We start from the raw sequence: 19,449 nt of genomic DNA, 5'->3' as shown, positions 1-19,449 counted from the left end.
CGTTACGGCGAGAGTCTCGCGAGATTTCATAATCTCTTTTTTCCCCTCCTCAGTGTGCTCATACTGTATTTACTGTAACAATGAGGTGTGAAGTCTATTTATTTTGTATTATGTATTTAGTTATGTAAGTTGACATTGACTTAAATACTGTATTTACTGTAACAATGTGGTGTGTAATGTATTTATTTTTTATTATGTATTTATTCCCCTAAGTTGAAATGAATGGAAGTTACTATACATTTTTTTTAAAGCATCATTGTCTCAAACACTGTATTTACTGTAACAATGTGGAGTGTATTTATTTTTAAGGTTATGTACCGGCCTGAACAGCTCCATATGTCAAAATGTACTCAGGGTCATAGCGCCACCTACTGATCAGCGTGAAAATTAGGTTGTTGTAACTCCACTGTGCACTGTGCTATATCCCAAAATAAAAACAAAATACTCACCTATGATCAAAGCCCAGCATTCACCCCCTTGATACACAAGATATGCAAACCCTTTCTCATGCACAGCATGGGTAAAAAATGACCAGTATTAATAATATTAGTTTCTTTGCTTTATTCTTTTATAGCTTTTTATAGCTCCTTTGATGACATGGATGATGAGAGTTCAAAGTCATCAAAGGAACCTTCTTCATCTAGGAGAGCTGGATTCTAAGACACACCCACAACTCCAGCTTGATCCTGTTTCTACAGGAGTCTAGGTCCTCAGCATCAGAGATTTCAGACTCAGAATCAAGACTCAGAATTGCCTCCTGATTTTCCTCATCCTGTTTTCATGCAGCATCCTTGTTACCACGTCAACCGTAAGTCTGAAATGATTGCCACTAGCAATACTAACACTCTGGAGTTTTATTTTGTTGATCTAGCTATGGTTAGCTAGCCAGAATAGAAGCTAGCTAACTAACAGCTAATTAGTATTGTACATATTTGTCTTTCTCACAAGTAATGGATTGTAAATAAGACTTACATGCATCAGATGTGCAAAAGCAGCTATGCGAATTGAATGGTAGGTGTTCCGTTGTGAATACATACTGAATGGGTTATTTTTTACCCATGTGTGTAAAAGTGATGTAGAAATACAAAATTCACATTCGTTTATAAAGAAAGAAAAACGAAAATTATGATATGTGTTAATCAAAAACAGGATATTTAATGAATACTTAGAATGTTAAATGATAAAACACATTTATTTTCAAAAATAAAGCAAAGAAATACTCATGCATTAAATAATAACACAAGAAATGAATACGGGTAATTTTTTACCCCTTGTTGTGCATCAGAAGGGTATTGATACAAACATGATATTTTCATTAAGTAACGTTATCAAAAGTTAATTGGGGAATACCTGAAATACTGAAATTCATTCACTGCAAAGATATAGAAAATAAAAACTGAGGCGGGTCACTTTTGAGCCATGCTGGGTATCAAGGGATTTACAGCTCCATTATGTCGAAACTAACTCAGCAACCTTTCGTTTGCTTGATTTGATTTTGGGTTCCATAAATGAACACCAGAGGGCAGACTTGAAGCATGCACACTGTACTTGGCTATGAGGGCCTGTTCATTCGTCACCCCCCACAGACCTTATGGTATTTACTACTCTGTTGTCAATGAATGTTAGGGTTTGTTGAAAAAACAGGATATTTTGCATTAAGGGGTTTCTAGAAATAATAAACAATTTAATGATGCTGTCTAATGACAAGCATAATTTAAACGATATGATTTATGCATCTCCATATTTTCATCTTTTTGTGTTTCAATATGCCTCTTCTATTTCATAAACAGCAACATTTCTGAAAAAGTATATCAATTCTTTGAGATTGAACATGTCTGAGTCACCCAGCCCAGCTAAAGCTGCGTGGACAGTCTTGAAAGGTCTTACACGTAACACAAGATTTTACAAAAATATGATGAGACTACTGATCTAGTTTTGAAAATCAAATTCACGACACAGTACTGATGTTGGTGGGTGGGTCCTGCAGGAGTAGGCAGCCAGTGGCTGCCAGCAGGAGTAGGCTGAAAGAAATACCCAGGTAACAGTGGCAGTCTTCATCCTGAGCATAGAGCTGAACAGTGACCTCAGTCATACCCTCTGAGCAACGTTATGAATGAAAAGCTTTTAATAGAGGTTGTGTGTTTTGTGCAGGAATGCATAATTGGTTTAAAAAATGTGTTTAAATACAAATACTGTGAGTTCTGTATTTCCCCCGTGTTATTTCCAGACATCACTTCTGATTGTTCTACACATTCACCTGTACTCACAACAAAATTTCCCTCATGTATGACTTATTGTAGCACCTTGTTAGGATATGTAAAATAATTTTCTGTTTAGCAAAAATGTCATTCTTTGCTCATAAAGAAGAGTTTAAAACCGTAACTTAGGAGTAAATATCAGTCTTTAACGTAAACGTTACAGTGTTGTTCAAAAACACATTGTCAGATCAGCACTAGGTGAACAATGTCTTTGTAAAAATGATATTGCTAATGAAGTTGCTTGATCAAAACAACAATTTCCTGTAATATTCAAGTTAAAACTACCAATGTCAAGAAAAAAAGGGAGCTATCACATTTCCTTTGTAACTCATTGTGTGTGAGAGTTAATTACTAACAGGTAAGCCTGATTATGACTACAGCCCTAATAGTGACCAACATAAAGACACACCACAATAAAGGGGCAACTAGACTTCAACACATCATCATCAACAAGAACAACAATAATGAGGTAAAGACGAATGGGGGAAAAGCCCAAAAAATAGTATACTGTAGTTTGTAAATATTGTTGAAAGAAAGTTGCTTTCAAGTCTTAAAAACAAAAACAATTTTCATACCTACCAACTGACCCCAAACATCTGTCTGTTAGTTTGAACACTTATCTTGAAAACCATCCTTCTCATCCACTTCCCTTTTGGCATGTTTATTGTTAATGGCTCAGGGAAGTGAGTAAAAGTTTAATAAACAGGTTACGAGCACTCTGTAGCACTTGGGTCTGACCATTTTGTCCTCTCGGCAGGAGGTAACTACGTCATTCAAAAGTGTAAATAAACCCCACATGTGAACAGGGATTAAGCAAATGCAGTTTTATTTTATTAGACTATTAAAATCGTCATTGCAGATAAACCAGGTAGGATAGACACGAAATTGGCTTTGTTCACTCTGCACCGGGTGTTTGTAGAATGCTGTGCTCACAACTATAGAGGACCATACATGACTTAAGTATAAATAAAATAAATAAATGTATAGATAAATACATAAATAAATAAAAAAGGAAATAAATTAATTCATACAGAAATAAATAAATAAATACGTATATAACAACAAAAATAAAAATAAATAAATAAATGTCTTAAATATATTTCCACATTTATTTATTTATTTATTTATACTTAAGTCATGTATGGTCTTCCATACACAACATTCAGCACACAAAACAATATTAAAAAAGCGACAGCCGAAGGAATTGCCACAAGTCAAATCAACAGCACATTACAATGCGTTTTATTTTGAAAGCGTGAGCCAGTGTTTCCGGTAACGCTGGCCGACTTGACGCTGGTGCCGCTCAGGCTGCTGCTGTCAGTGACTGGGTGTTGGACGGAGAGGCCAAGCGATCCAGAGACCAGGGCGACGGGTCCAGCTCAGCATGGACTGCTGCCCGCCTTAGATCCTTCATTTACATTATTGTTCTTTTACAGCCTGCGTTACAAGTCGTCCTCCCTCCTCTGATTTTACTCTCTCGCTGCGGCGTGTTTCTCCGCCTCAGACGACAATGGATCGAGTGAAGAGCTCCATGCAGCAAGTCCCCAACGCCATCCCCAAAGTGATTCGCCGGACTGGGGGAGCCAACAGCCTGGAGATGGAGAAGGAGAGCTTCGAGAGGGGCCAGGTATGGATCCAGAGAGGGAGATCATAATAATAATCAGTAGTGTTGTCATGAGAGAAAGCGTGGGCATGAAGAGGGTCCTGCTGAGGAGGATGATGTCAGAGCTGTTTGCAGCCAGCTCCTAAAACTAAACAGTGCATTGTGATATTTACACAATCTCTACTCGTGTGCATGTGTGCATGTGTGCGTGTGTGTGTGTGTGTGTGTGTTTTATGTACTTTGATTTCCACGTTTGACGCTTTAATTTGGCTGTGCTTGGCTTGGTCCAGATTGTGGGTTATTATGGTGTGACTTTCTCTCTCATGTGCTTGTGTATGTGTGTGAGTTTCTGTGTTTGTGTGTGTGTGTTTTTGTGTGTGTGTGTTTGTGTGTGTGTGTGTGTGTGTGTGTGTGTGTGTGTGTGTGTGATCAGCAGACACCAAATGAGTCCAGTGCACAACAAAAGAGCTGTTGAAATGTAGGTCAATGGCCCTTTGAGTTGAGATAACGGTGATGTTGGGTTATTTGTGCAATACAAATCCAGACAGGGAGGCATGCTGGAGCTCCCTGTCAGTGTCTGCTGTCAGGCCCCAAGTCCCAGCAGGGTCCGTCAAGATTATGACGATGAGGATGGTGATGATGAAGATGATGGTTTAATGAGATTTTGGCAGTGAGGTACTTTATTTGAAAGCAGGGCAGATAAGGATATGATTGTTATATGTGTATTTGTGGCTGCTGGTGAATAATGAATGCTCTGTGGAGCTCCAGTCTGACTTCTCTCACTTGAACATATGTATGTAGGCTGCTGTTATGGCTGTGGAGCCTCCTGCTTCCTGCCCTGCCTGGTGGTCCGAGCCTCCTCCCCTCCCCACAGTAGACTATGCACATGCAGGGGAGGGGGGGTGAGAAAGTAGGTCAGATGAATCCAGGCAGTCAAACTGCCATGACATTGCAGCAACATGCTTCTCCCTTTACAGCGGCTGTTCAACCGGACGGCGGCGGTCAACAGCACAGCCCATAAAAGCACACAGCTGGTTTTTGGCAACTTTCATACGTGGTCTCATACAGTCCCCTCACCCATGCATCCGTGCAGACCTCTCCCATGCATCCGGGACAGTAGCAGCATGGATTACAGAGGGAGGGAGAGAGAGACACATGCGTGTTCTTAATATGTCCCAGGCCAAGCCTGGTCACTAGGTCACTGTCAGGGAACTTACCTAGAAGTGTGTGGTGTTAAAAATGGTCCGCAGAAAAACAACTTATCACATGATCATAGCTCCTTGCCATGACATGTCTCCGCATGCAGTTCTCAGATCATGTGTCGTGGCAGTTGAAGTTTAAAAAAAGGAGGAATTTGGCCCTGATCTGAATTTTTTTATGCATCTGCCTCATTCATGGTCTAACTTATGTCAGGTCTTTTTAAACTGAGCAGACAGCTCACTTTAGAGTAAGGCAGAAGGGGGGGGGTATTCATGCAAGATACAACAAGCTCGACTTTGATTTGCAGTTATACTGTATTGAGTTCCAACATGACTGGAGACGTCATCGTGACACATTCATGTTCCCTTGACACTAATGGTGCCAATTCCTCTACTGTAATCGAAGGCTTTCTCCAGGGTCTTTAGATCACTGATGGGGATTTGTTTTCCCAGTCAACACATGATATCACTTCTTTTTTTTTCTTGGGGGTTGATTTTTAACACAGAGTTGTGGCACACTGCAGGAATCAATGAATCTGCCGTCTACTTCACAGGGATCAGTGAGAGATAATCTCTTCTGATCCTAAATCTGCTGGGTTAGTGGCTTTCACCTCCTCTACAGAAAAACCGACTGCCTGTCAGCATAACTTCTCTGTTTGTCTTTAATTTCCGGTCATCGCCTTCGTCATTTAAGCTCAATTCGTTCTCAGCCAAGGAATCCCTGCAAAGATGAAATATATTGTGCGAACCCCCTTATGTATTTCCCTTTGGATACTTTGATATAACTTGTTTTTTTACACGTCTACTTAGTTACGTGAAAGAACAACACAACAGGAAGGAACTGACAGAGTTTATATGTCATGTCTCGCCTCTTGCATGCTCGACCCAGACACAACAACCCCAATACGGACCATCTCCTGATGCGTTCTTCATACGTGAACGGTAAAGTTGACGTTTGAAACTGGCTTCACGCTGTAGTCTACATACAGTCTTTCTCATCCTTCCTACATTCAACATGAACCCTGATCCAGTATTCTTCGTCAGAGTGTGCGATGCAGACACCAGCGTCTACTTTAAAGTCACAGCTGCGTCAAACAGTGATTCTGGGAAGTGCTGGCCTATCTCTGTGTTGAGTTGGGTAAACAACCAGGGTGTGTTCAAAACCCTCTGTGACATAGTGTCCACACTGGTTTATAAAAAGAATGAACCAGGCAGCCGCACAGCACACAGAGCTGCTTTTAATGACATGTTTAGCCTCATAATAGCAGCTGACTCTTTCATTTAGAGTTTAGCGGGGATCACCATGGCATGTGTTGCTCCTCCATTGTGTTCACAATAGCTTTGAGAAAACCCAACAAGCAAATAACAAGTCAGTGCTGAACTCTGCATGCATTATAATCTTTATCACAAGGCTCCAGTATGTCAGAGATGCCAACTCGCTCCTCAATGGCAGAACAGTCTCTGAGCTGTCAGGGGCCAGAAGAGCCTTTTCATTTGAGAGCTGGTGTAGGTAGCAATCTCTGGGCCAATATGAACGATAATTAGTGCTTGTAGAAAACTTTTGGGGCACCAGTTCCTCCGCAGGGAGATGGAGCCAGAGAGTGACACTGCTCTCTGTATGTTACATAATTAAAGCCTTAAAATTAGCCTGCCTGCCCCCCTCCTTCTTTCCTTGTTACACGTGTAAACGGAGGTCACTCACGTTTGTATCAGTGAAGCCAAAGCGCCTTGTTGGCCCCCTGGTGGCTGACTGCAGAACATGTCATAAATTATGCACACGCCATGTTAGTGGATGGGATATATTGACATACCCATCGATATATCTGCTAAGTTTAGTTTTTATTTGTTATTTTTACGTTATAAAAAAAGGGTAAAATGGCATGATTGAGTATGTGTGTCTGTGCCACCTCTGGCATCACATGTGCAAGATGGCAGCGTTCATAACCAGGACATTTGGGATTCATTTCTGGTTAGTGAGAGGAAACGGAGACGTGTCTTTCATGCTTTTATACAAAGTTTGGCTGTTGGTTTGACTGTGCAACAGGGATGCCTTATGTTAGAGCAGACAGTTGATAGTCGTAGCATCTGACTAATTATTAGATCATTATTATCTACAGCATCAACCTTACTACAACATCAACCTTACTCTGTAACCGTGGACAAACTTTTTGGACTTTGGACTCACAGCTTGTTTTGGTTTCAGAGTTATCACACCCCTATTACTTTATTACTACTTTATCTATTTGCAACTATCTGTTTCAATTGCCCCTAGTTGCCTGATAAAGTTTTGAAACTCTTCCAAATCCTCCCTTGGCCCAAGAACCCCTGGTTATGAGTCAGTGGTGTAAGTATCTGATGGACACCCCTCGTCCTCCATTACCCTGGTTTAGTGCTGTGTGGTGCCCTGGCAGCTGTGGAATTCAGGGGAGGAGCGTGGCCGTGGCCCTCGGACACAACAAGACTCAGTAGTGCAGATGGAGACGAGCCTTTCCCTTTGCCTCTCTTTTCTCCTTTGCCTTTATCTGCTCCTGGTCGTTCTCCCCTTCCCACACCCATTGTCTCCACTCTTCCTTGAGCCGTCTTTTAACATCCTGCAATTTAAAACGCTGGGGAAGTTATGGAGGGATATCCGCATACATGCAGCACACACACAGACAAGCATGCAGGCATGAAAGCACGATCATCAAAAGCACTGAGGCAGCAGAAACAGCAGGCGGCGGTTTGTGGCCTCATTGCACCGACTGGCCGGAGAATAAAAGAGCTGGACGTGAGTGACAGGTCAGTAAGTGGAACAAAGTCCGGCAATGAGTTCTTGGCGGCGTTAACAATGGCTCTGATTTACAGATTGTTTTGGACCTCTCTTCTGTGTTTTACAGCACAGTAAAGCGGAAAGAGAAAGAGACAGAGATAGGGTGATGTTTTGTTTTTTTCTTGTGGGACAGAGGTCACAAGTCAGTCTGAAGCCTGCATCATTAGTGTAAGGCTGGTGGTACGCAGATCAGCCTGCTTCCACATGAGCAGTCTAACCTAAAATAATGTCTAACCTACTAAATTGCAATACCTGTACTTTGACCTGTATCTTTCCGCTGAAAGATGATACACAAGAATACTGATTCATTAATTATTGGCCAGCTCTAGTGCCGATCATGCCATACTGCATGGGTTGTTGTTAACATGTCACAATTCAAATGAAAGCTCATTTATTGCTATTACAAATGACACACACTGAAATTCAGCCTCTATCTTCTGATAGAAGGAAAACTCTAAAAAAATCATCACAATTAAATTTGTTATGGGATACCACAGTATACAGATGATGAAGATGTATGTTTTCCTTCTTTTTGAATAAGTCATGGGGAGCCTGTCTATATTTGACCTGTTGTTTCTCGCCCTCTTCCACCACTCATCATAATGCATACACACTACACCACATCCTCGTAGCGTTGAAGCTTGATCTACTCTCTATTGGGATTTTCAAGTAGGAGACGTTAAGTCATGCTAGAAAAAGTCCTAGCTGAATTTCTACCAATCACTGTCATCAGCTCCTTTTCTGAAGTTTTGAAAAGTGCAACTGCAAAAAACACAGCATCATCCTTTTTATAACAGTAGTCCTAGGTATTTGTGGCCTTATCATTTTAGAGTTTAAGAGAATTTTTTAGAGTTTGAGACTTTCTGTGTCATCCTGTTTCTATAACATTCCCCAAAAATGTAATCCCAACTTCCCAAAACTGAACATTTGAACAAATTTCAGTGTGATAATAACTACCAAAAATGACTGAAACCATCTTTGAGTACATTGACTTTTGAACTTTGGTCAGAGTCCCAGCCACTTCCACTGAGGAGGTAGGACTTATGACCTACTGCAGCCGGTCATCAAGTGGCGATCGAGGTGCATTGCCGTCACGTTTCGGACGCTGTCATTTCGTCCATCATTATATTCAGTCTATGGTTTAAATATTCAAAGGCATAAGGAGTATGTAACTTCAACATTGCACAGTTTGTGACTTTCCAACTTCACCTTTGTCTCAGGCACTATATGCTCAGGTTACACTCACCTGTTGCATCATTTCCTCTCCTGAAAAGTACAGAGGAGATGACATAGATGTACAATGAGATCACTTAACAGTTGCACTTTGCACCATGTACCGGGTGTGTCGTCAGAGTAATCACCTATCAGTATTTTCACCTGTTTGTCTGCGCCACAGTTGTTTCCTTCAAAGGAATTGTTAGACATTTATATTTTTATCACACATAATTATCAGAGTTCCCGAGTGGTTGAGTGAAAGACAGAGTGGGACTTCTGTATGTGAGAAATGCTCTGTGAGGCTGCTCTCGGCGAAGGGCCCACGCCGTACCAGGAAGTGAAGAGACTTGTTGGAAAAGAGCCGGCATTGTCTGGAGACAGAGTGTTTATGCTGAGCAGCTCGGAGGTATAATGTGCAGCCTGATAGTGTAATGTGTAGCATATTGGTTATTGTGTCCCGGCCTCGGTTCGTCAGCTGATGTCCTGCAATTTCTTTTTTTTTTAAACAGAAAAAAAAACAGTTGTTTGGATTTAAACAAGGTTCTTTTTGTCTTTCTGTTTCTCAATGGATCTACATGGCAAACAAAGCATTATTATCTATTTAAACACTTTTACATGATAAACCTGATTATTTATTATCAAGCTATACGTATATACCTTGACTAAATCATCTATTGATCATTTGTATCATGTTAATATATTAAAATGGATAATTCACATTAGCACTTCTGGCATGTTCACACATAATGAACCAAATAGTTGCTATAATAAATTCATTATATAAAACAACTGTTAAGGTTTAACTGACTGCAACATAAACTCTGACACACACACACACACACACACACTCTGTTGTTGACAGTCTCAGAGAAACCAGATGGGGGCATCACTTACCTAGAATTGCTCTCCTGGTGAACACTGAGCTCCATGTGTTTTATAAGACCACATCAACTCTGCTCACACAGTGTGTGTGGTGTTTCTAAAAAAAAGCCACTTGCGGTTATGGTGACATTATGTACTGCCTGTGTGGTGTGTTTGTTGTGTTGGTTCTGGTACTTTGGGTGCAAACACACTGAGCAAGATTGAGAGGAGGATGAGTTCACAGCTTTTCATAGAACATTTTAGATTTCTTTCTTTTTCCGGTTTAGTTACCATGAAGGTTACATTTTCACCTGTGTTTGGTAATTTGTTGATTGGTTGATGGATTTTCGTCATCCTCAAATTTCGGTGAAGATGAACAAAATCTTTTCTTTCTACATTTTTTAAGCAAGAGCTGCCAAATATTGCCTAAACATGAGATTTTATTATATCACCCGTCCTGGACATTTTCCCCAAAAGTTTGGTAACTTCATCAAGGATGTTGTTTTTGTTTCTTTGTCTGCAGTAAGACTGTTGCAAATCCAAATAAAACTGGTGACTCTGGTGAATCTAAATGTGTTTCCATCAGGGGACTGTTGGACCTTGGCGGGTGACCACATATTTGCCACAACATTTAAATATCTTGGTGTCTAACACAATACAACCAGGAAGAAAGAAGTAAAGGGCTAAGACATGATGAATGAGGGGATTGTTGGGCGTTGGCGGAGGTATGCACTCCACTGAGAACCATTCTAGTTAAGCTTTAAGATTATTGATTGGGCAATTGATTGATTTGTTATTTTTTTATTTTATTGAAAAATATGTAAGAAAATATAGTTTGGTGTCAGCTTTATAACACTTGATCTGGGCTAACTCCAGATGAGTGGAGCATCAGAGGACCCTGGACCCGCCTACCTTCACCCCCCTCCCCTCTCAGGACCCCCGGCGGCCCCCGGACCCCAGCTTTGGCACCCCCGGCTTTGAGCCGTCCCACTCTCTATGCTACTATTGTCTACTACCAGGAAAGCGGGCTATTTGCAAAATAAAGGTGTCCTCCAGCCTCCTGCCTCGGCCCCAGCCCGATACACACACATGTGAGCGGAGCTGGTTGGTGAAGCGGAGCAGCGGTGAGAGCAGCGGGCTGTAGCGGGCTTTAGAGGCTCGACCAGCGGCTCTCCTCGCTGTGTTTCCCCCTCACGGAGCCGCAGCTCCTCGGCGGGCGGAGGCTGGGAGTCCTCCCCGGGCAGGGAGCGAGCAGGGCCGGCAGAGGAAGGAGCAGGGACGCGGAAGGAAGGAAGGAAGGAAGGAGAGGGCAGCGGCATTTTAATACCAAATCAGGACACATGTTGAGCTAACGGCCCCTCCACCTCCTCTTCCTCCTCTTCCCCTCCTCCTCCTCCCCCCGAATGCATTTGTTGCTTCAATCGCTTTCCCGTTTCTAATTACTGCGTGTGAAGGATCCGACCAGCGGAGCTCCTCTCCTGGCCTCCCCGGGCTGCGAGGGTCCCCTCACCGCTGCTGCTGCTGCTGCTGCTCCGAGGACCATCATGGATCTCAGTAAGATTGTAAGTGCTCAACATTATTACCAAAATAACACAGGGTCCGCATGTGTGTTTGGAGGTGGGGGTGGTGTCCAGGAGCTCCAGTTGTGTTCGATGCAAGCAGGGACTTGTTGTGTGCAGCCGCAGAGAAGTTGAAGGTTTTTATTTGTTGTTGGGGAGAAGAAGGTTCTGAGCGGACATCCTCTCCTATCTCCCCTCTTATCCCCCATGCTTTGTAAACTGGGCTCAGGGTCCTTGAATGGCGGGGGGTCCCACTGAAAGTTTAGATCTTCTTTCATTTAGATGGAAGATTCAGTGATCAAAGGTTTCCCTCCAGCAGGGGCGGATCTAGGGTTTCTCTAAATCGGGGGCCACGCTCACTGAGAGGGGCCAATTCAATATCCATGTAGTTCCTGGTTGAGTAAAGTGCAGATTTAAGGCTGCATCCATACGACTGCGTTTCCGTTTGAAAACAGCGCTTTCAATCCTTTAATCCCCATCCATACTAACATGCCTGTAAAGACACATCCCGTGACCCCTCCCATACACCGGGCATGTGCGATACCTTGACCAATAACTTGTCTACTAAGCAGTTGTATCATTGTAAAATACAGAATTTGACTGCATAACAGCAGAGAGGGGTCAAGGGGCAGACAGGGTCGGCAACTCTTCTAATTGATTATCTATGTTGCGTTCTACAGCGGTAGCCGAGGCTAATGCCGGTTAGTACCTTCCGGTGATAGAGGCCCAACAAATCAGTGAAACCTCTGTTGTGACCGAATAGACCCGATCAGGAGGCGGCTGTGTGTGTCGACATCATCCCTTCCAAACATCTCAGTTTCTGCCAGTCCAGACTAAAATGCTGCTCTGGAGTTAAATGAAATAAAAAATGGAGCCAGCAGCATTTCCAAACTTCTCCATGTTTTTGGCCCATCCCTTCTTGGGATTACCAGACATCCTTAACCTTCAGACCTGTACAGCTTCTTCCGGGATTACACCGACATGTGGAAAAGTAAGGGAAAGGAGTAGATTCATAAACCAGTATAAAATAGATATCTTTAAATTAGCTTTATAAAGAGCTGTTTTTCTTGTCTCCGATAGGCTTTCTCCAGATATTTGGGAAAATTTATATGTTTCATACATAAACAGCCTAAGTCAGTCTTTGCACATCATCCATATGTACAAGATCAATATTGTTTTCATCTTACAAAACAGAGCATCACAGAGTTCATAGTAAGCAGGACAGTAGAAAACAACTGAGATGTTTTTCTCTGTTGGCCGCAGCTTTCTGTCTTTTTGGCTCAGTGCGCAGCTGCAGGTTGGTGGATAAAGTTCAGCAGCTTAAATGTGCCATGAATGTCAATTACAGGTTGTATTGATGTCAGTGGGCGACAAACCTCAAGGCACAGTGTCTTAATGTGTGAGCATCACTGTGTTTATTCTTGTAATATTGCAACGTAAAGTTTCTGGCCAAGCGGTTCAGTCCTAAACACAGTCATGGTTGTGAAGTCACAGTGAAGTCGTAGTTTTACAAGAACTTTTTCTTCCCTTTAAGTGGCCACAGTACCGTAATAGCAGTTTTGCTTCTGGTTGAAAGTTGTGGGTTTAATCTCTTCTTTAGACTGGATTGTCTTTATGAGCAGAGAAGGAGAAACGCTTGATAAACTGCAAAACATTTTACTAATCTGAAGTAGAACAATCCTGTTATATCTCCTCACTGTTCTTGTACAATGTATAAACAGTATATCGATTTATATTGGACCTTTGTGAAATTGCTATTGATGAAAGTTGTATTGCGATAATTATTATTTACAGTGTTTATCCAACAGCCCCAACTGGGTTACACATATTAAAGAGACACAAGCTGTAAATCTAAAGTATGCATCATAAGCAGATCAATAAAAACTATTCAACAATGTTATTTTAACACGTTTAAAGGTTGAACATGTATTTCTCCTGTGACTCGGAGTGCTCTGACAGACTGGCTGAAGTGTCCAGCGTGCAGTGCAGCAGGTGCACACAAAGCAAAGCAACAAGACCGGCCTTTCACTGCCATCATGGATGGATGGGTGTAGTTTTAGCCCTTGTGTAGGTGTGGGGGAGGGTGCATGGGTGACATGAAAGCACACTCCAGAGTCCCCCTTTTTTCCTTCCTCCAATGATCCCCAGCAAAGGGATGGTCAGAGACATGTATGGAGGAAATTTAAGATGCAGGTCACATAGATGGTGTGAAGAAGAAGCACCAGATGCACAGTTTTGTTAGTGAAACAGGAAAATCCCTCTGTGGTCTGTGGAATACAACTCAGCTGCCCACATGAGGTCAGCTGGGCCATGCAAGCGCAGACAGAGGTGTACAGTGATGGAAGTTGTCCTCCAGTGGGTTGCCATTAATTTACACTGCTGAACAGGTTATTTCAAACCTCTTGGTGTTAGTGGGAAATCTTTCGGTGCTTTAGGTTTAGCAGATTTCCTCAAGGCTGCTCTCCGTGGTTGAGCCGGCTGTCCCCATGTTTTGGCTGTTTTGGAACGGAGTGAGGCAGAGTGGTATGGAAACAAAGCTCTGAAGACTGTTTGCAAGGACACTTTATTTTCCCACACTGCACAAAAGTTAGTGACGCATAAAAGATCTTGATAATAAACTTTATTTGTATGGCCCATTTTCGACAGAATTACAGAGTTATAACAGACAGAAGCTATACTAGAGATGTTCTGATACCATATACCAGGCCCCGTACCGATTCTGATACCTGGACTTTGCATATGCTGATGCAGAGTACCGATCTGATACCTGATATAGTACATTAAAAAAATATCAACCAACATAATGTATTTTAGCTGTGTGTTATTAACCCTGTATAGGAGTGATGGTTGCTATCATTGTTTTATGGTGTGGCTCAGCTTAAACTCTTTTGAAAAACTAATACAGATAATGAAATACAACATCTTTTATTATCTCGTTTGACAGTTATGATTGAAATAGACCAGAAATAAATAAATCAAGGAGTATGCAACAATGAACTCAACAAGTTTGTCGGTTATGGTTCTTGCTTTGGGTCTTTGTCTAATTCATTGTGTGAACGCGGACCAACTACTGCAGTTGGTCCGTTTTTTTCCATCGCCTCATTCGTCTGATGGATCCTCAAATACTTTATGAGATTGCATGTGATGCATCTGGCAACACTAGTGCCACCCCTATAAACCAAAATCTAACAGACAGTACACGTCAATGTTTTACTTGAGGGACTTTCCAGCACTAATTATGGCCAATTTGTTAAAGTTGAATATTTGTTGGTTTTCCGTAATCCCCTTTTTGGACGGTTTTTTATTCGAAAATTCAATTCAGCGGCTTATAAAATTTCACTTCACATTTCTGAGTAATCTAACTGAAACTTTGAATTAAAATGCCTTATAAAGGAAATTATTATCCTCGTCATTTACTCTTAGTGCTATTTGTTCAGATGTGGATCAATAAAGACAAGGTTGTTTCACAGATTCCATAAATCTCACAGCTCTTCACAAGTTTTGCCTCTGTGACGTTAAGAAGTAAAGTGTGTTTGGAGTTTTCTTTACATTTGCCATCATTAAATCCTTCAGGAGAACATACACAGACCCACACAAATTCTGTGTGTGGTGTGTGTGTTTGTGTATGTGTGTGTGTGTTGTGTGGAGTAATGAGAAAAGAGGCTGTAGCTTTTATAATGCATCATCATGACATCCCCAGTCATACAGGAAGCTGAGGCTCCTTCACATAAGGCTGCAGAAAGGACACTTTTTAGGAGAGGTGTGTGTGTGTGTGTGTGTGTCTTCAACCAGCTGTTGCCCTCCACCTCTTCCCACAGGAAGAACAGAAGCCGAGTGCTTTGAGATCACTCACTCCAAATATCCTGAACCTCCGTGTTTTAATGGGCCCTTCAGAGACTGTGTCATCCCGCTGAGTCTATCTGCTTCACCAAATGCCCTGTTGTTCAGAAGACAAGCAGTAGGTTACAGACTGAGAGGCTTGAATGTCACTGGCAAATAATTCTAGACCATCGGCATTCAGGCTGTTGATTATGATTAGACTGATAAATGCCGTCTCACCATCACTTATGAGCAGAGTTATTATCAATTGCAATGCAGGTTCTATTCAGAACAATATGCAGACTGCCTCAGTTCCCTCCAGTGAAGCCTCCATAACATGACCTTTTTGAGTTTGTAATTTTCGCTCTCCCACTCGGGTCTTTCCCTTTTGAGTGCATTGAATTACACCGGAAAAATAGCCTAAAATAGTTCTAAAAAAAGACCATCTTTTCCAGTCAGGCTCGTTCTCAAGAGGTGTGGAGTGACTGCTCTGTGAGAGCGGATGTTCGTGTCAGATGCAAAAGCTCCTTAAACAAGCAACACACAGTCCGCTTTTTTACAGGAGTGACCTTTTGATTTGGGTGGAGTCACTTTTGGAAAATGTTAGGGCTCAAAATGTCTTTCAATTTTTATCTGATTTAAAAAAAAAAAAAAAAAAGCATTCGTGTCATTTCATGCTGTTGTACCCTGTTGTGAGGGAGGATGTTTATTTGTTTTAAATGCTCTCTGGAAAAGTTCATTTTTGGTTGTGCATATTGAACTGTCAGGGGAGTTGTGTTATTTTCAGTCAACTGTATTTTGAGTTTGTGAAACATATTATCATATTATTAGTTAGCATATTTGCTAACTAGTTGGTGAAATACATTGCGAGAAACAATGATCCCATAATTTTCCCTTCTCAGTGTATCTCTACCACAGCTCAGTGTAGCATTATAGTATCTTTTCACCCCATTGTTTTGGTTTTACTTGCTGTATTTTTGCTGCTGTTACAAAGTCACTGGAGAGTACCTGCTCAACAATTCACCAAGTGACAGCTAGTGTGCCAGATCTAAAACAGAGCTCAAAGTGGGAATATTGGACTTACAGAAATTTGAATAATTGCTAATATTGCTCAATTTTATAGGAAACAATTTGCCTTGTTCAGTTAAATGCAGGTTTACAAACGTCAATAGTAAGACAATAAGATGCATAGTGAACTACAATGGTACTCGGACATCGCCTCCATCCGCTAAGGCAAACACCCGATTTCGCAATGTTAAAGAAAGTGAAATAAACTTATTAGATCTGCCTACTTAATCATAACCACTCTAAAAGTGAATGGGGTTTTCCCTGGTTCATTCTTCACCCCTCCACCAAGTTTCAAGAAAATCATTGCAGTGTTTTTTTCAAAATCCTGCGAACACACAGACAAACAACCTCCTTGTTGGAGCTAACAAGAGTGAATAGAAGAGTGGGCTCACTTTCAGTTTTGCATCCAAACAAACTAGTTTAGATAATCTTTAGTCTCAATCACAATACTCCATGTGTATTAATCTAACTTTTTTCCCAGGTCTCTGTCGTTTAAATTGTTTTCATAACTGATGGACAGAGCTTGGGAAAATACAGCAGTTGTTTCGAAGCATAGTTTTTCTTAAAGGACACCTGGAAGCATCTGGCAGGAAATAGGAGAGCTATGAAAGAATGAGAAGCTTGGCCTGACTGACTGTCTGGGTTGACTGAGCAAGGTTTTGAGATGAAGAGGGGCGGGTGTTGGAGCTGGGCATTTTTCAACAGGCAGGAAATGGCCAGTGCAGGGTGTGCCAAGACAGGAAGCCTGACTGAGTGTCTCTACCCACCCCACCACCACCAACAACAGCACCAACACTGCCTCCACCCCCAGTGCTTCAGCCACAATGACCAGGCCTCCACTGCTGCACCTCAGCATTACAGTGCTGCTGCATTCACAAACAGGCATGTTTCCTGTTTTCATTCCTCCCTCCATCCTCTCTCTGTTACTCCGCCCTTTGTACAGCACGGTGGATCGACATGTCTGAGCAGTAGCCCTGTTGCCGCCCGCCCCCGTTATTCGGCAATGGAACCACTGTTGAGTTTAACTTAAATCTCAAGGCAAACTGTGAAAAAGGTCTTGGTTTGGAATATTCTATTCACAGATGGAGCCCGATAGGTGTGTGAGGTGCAATTACCAGCACACTTCCCAATCTTAAAGTGCAAGATGGACAGCAACATCAGATAATGAATGTATTGGAGATGGCATGGGATGGCATGATGATAACAACGGTTAGCTCTTTTACCAGAAGGTAACTGGTTTAAATCCCAGTTGTGTCCCAGTCTTTCTGTGTAGCGTTTGCATGCTCTCCCCATGTCTAAGTGGGTTTTCTTTAGATTCTCCGGCTTCCTCCCACAGTCCAAAGACATGCAGTTTTGAGCCTATGTTAATTGTAGACTAAATTACGTAGGTGTGAATGTGAATGATTGTTTGTCTCTATATGTTGGTCCTGTGATAGGTTGACCATCTGTCCTGGGTGTACCCTGTTAAACTCCATTTGTAGCACAATGCTCTTATCACCACATCACCATGCTGGTGAAGGTCTATAAGGTCTATAAAGTTTTTCCTTTAAGGTTTAATTTTAATGCTAAGTGCAGAATGTATTTTTTTCTCTGTAAAAGAAATTATCTTTTGTCTATTGTGTTCTTTCCTAAAATGACTTGGGTCAGATAATCCTAGAACTGTATCTTAGATCTATCACAGATTTGATTAATCACTCCACTCCCGCACTAAATCATTGGGGTCACACAAGGATACCTCCTCCGTCTCTTTTACCACGAGAATATTTCAATCCAGGGAGAACAAGTGTTTCTGAATTCACTCTCTCCCTCTTTCATTTCGCTCTGGTTTGGAGGTTTTCCCCTGTCATCTTCTCGTGATTGAACGACCACTGGCTGAGGGTTTGTGCCCCAGCAAACACAGAAATATCCAGAAGCGCTGTCTTTGCTCTCCTCCTGTCATGGAGCGACCATGATGCAATGACATGCGTGTATCTTTAGGACTTACATGATATTGCCGAGGCATGTGATTCTCATTCCACAAATCGGTCACAGGAGTCACTGACTAGGTTTACATGGACACCAGTAATCTGACTATTGACCCTTTTCTGAATTAGACATTTTTTTGATTATGATTGCTACATGAGTTGGTTGCTGCAGCTGAAACTATGAGTTCTGACTTTCTGCCTGGATGGCAAAAATGTTATGGACCATAGCAGGACCATGCAGACCATGCATTAGGTTGTTATAGTTTGAGCATGCGGTGGCGAGAGCAAGCACAACGCAAGAAGCGCTGCAAATAGTGCACGCCCCAAGTTAGAGATCTCTTTTGGTTCATGATGAAACTGTGGCAGGACAAAATTAAAATACAGCGGGCTGCCACAGTTGATATTTAATGTGAAACACTGCCACACTAGCTTCCATCCTTTTGGGTGTTTTCTTTCTAGTTCAGCAAAAGTTTCAACTCATTATTTTCTCATAGTTTTTACTCTTGAACCCAAGACATGAGTCATCAAGTAGTTTGGAACTGCTGTACATATCGATGTCTGTGAGAAATCCATTAAAAGGCCATTATGAGGTTTACATATGCAAACATGTATTCATGATGTGACTGAGGGCATAATACTCCACTGGTAGTAATTTGATTATTGCTTATTCTGAGATGACCTTATTTGGGTTAAGATGATGGGAACCGCTACATGTCGGTGTCTTATCCGGACTATTGTGTCAATCGCGTTAATATCAGAACATTGTTGTCCATGTAAGCGTGTCCTCTGAGAAGCGAGGCAGAGGAGAGGGAAGTGAGCCAGTGGCTGAAGGCTGTGTCACTTAGCAGGCAGACGATGCCTCTTCTCTCCCTGTGCTCGACGCTGGCCCTTCAGTGGACACAGCCAGGCTACGACCAGCATATCAATGTCCCCCTTTCCACAGAGCGGCCGATCGGGGCTCGCCAGGCCTGACTTAACATGCTTTCAACACTATCAATAACACTTTGTTTGGAAGCAAAGCTGCAGGGGGTGGAAAAAGATTTTTTCTGTAAAATTCCTGTAAATGGCAAGATACAAAGAGGAGTTATGTGTTG

General features: G+C 42.0%; 1 protein-coding gene across 2 annotated transcripts in view; it reads left to right on the top strand.

Annotated features, from left to right (window-relative positions):
- Nucleotides 1-3,588: 3,588 nt before the first annotated feature.
- The window catches only part of hip1 (huntingtin interacting protein 1), a 41,754-nt gene continuing 25,893 nt past the window's right edge, over nucleotides 3,589-19,449 (top strand). The window contains exon 1 of one of the 2 annotated variants that reach the window (XM_061073179.1): nucleotides 3,589-3,885. In XM_061073179.1, coding sequence (XP_060929162.1) covers nucleotides 3,769-3,885 — 117 coding nt within the window. In that variant the 5' untranslated portion in view covers nucleotides 3,589-3,768. Of the gene's footprint in view, nucleotides 3,886-11,402; nucleotides 11,508-19,449 lie in introns of those variants that run through there. The other variant, XM_061073180.1, reaches the window with a different exon arrangement.

This window comes from Limanda limanda, chromosome 6, assembly GCF_963576545.1.
Source record: "Limanda limanda chromosome 6, fLimLim1.1, whole genome shotgun sequence".
In the NCBI taxonomy this organism is placed as follows: domain Eukaryota; kingdom Metazoa; phylum Chordata; class Actinopteri; order Pleuronectiformes; family Pleuronectidae; genus Limanda; species Limanda limanda.
The sequence above is the reverse complement of the archived record's forward strand: the minus strand, read 5'-3'. Positions and strand labels throughout refer to the sequence as shown.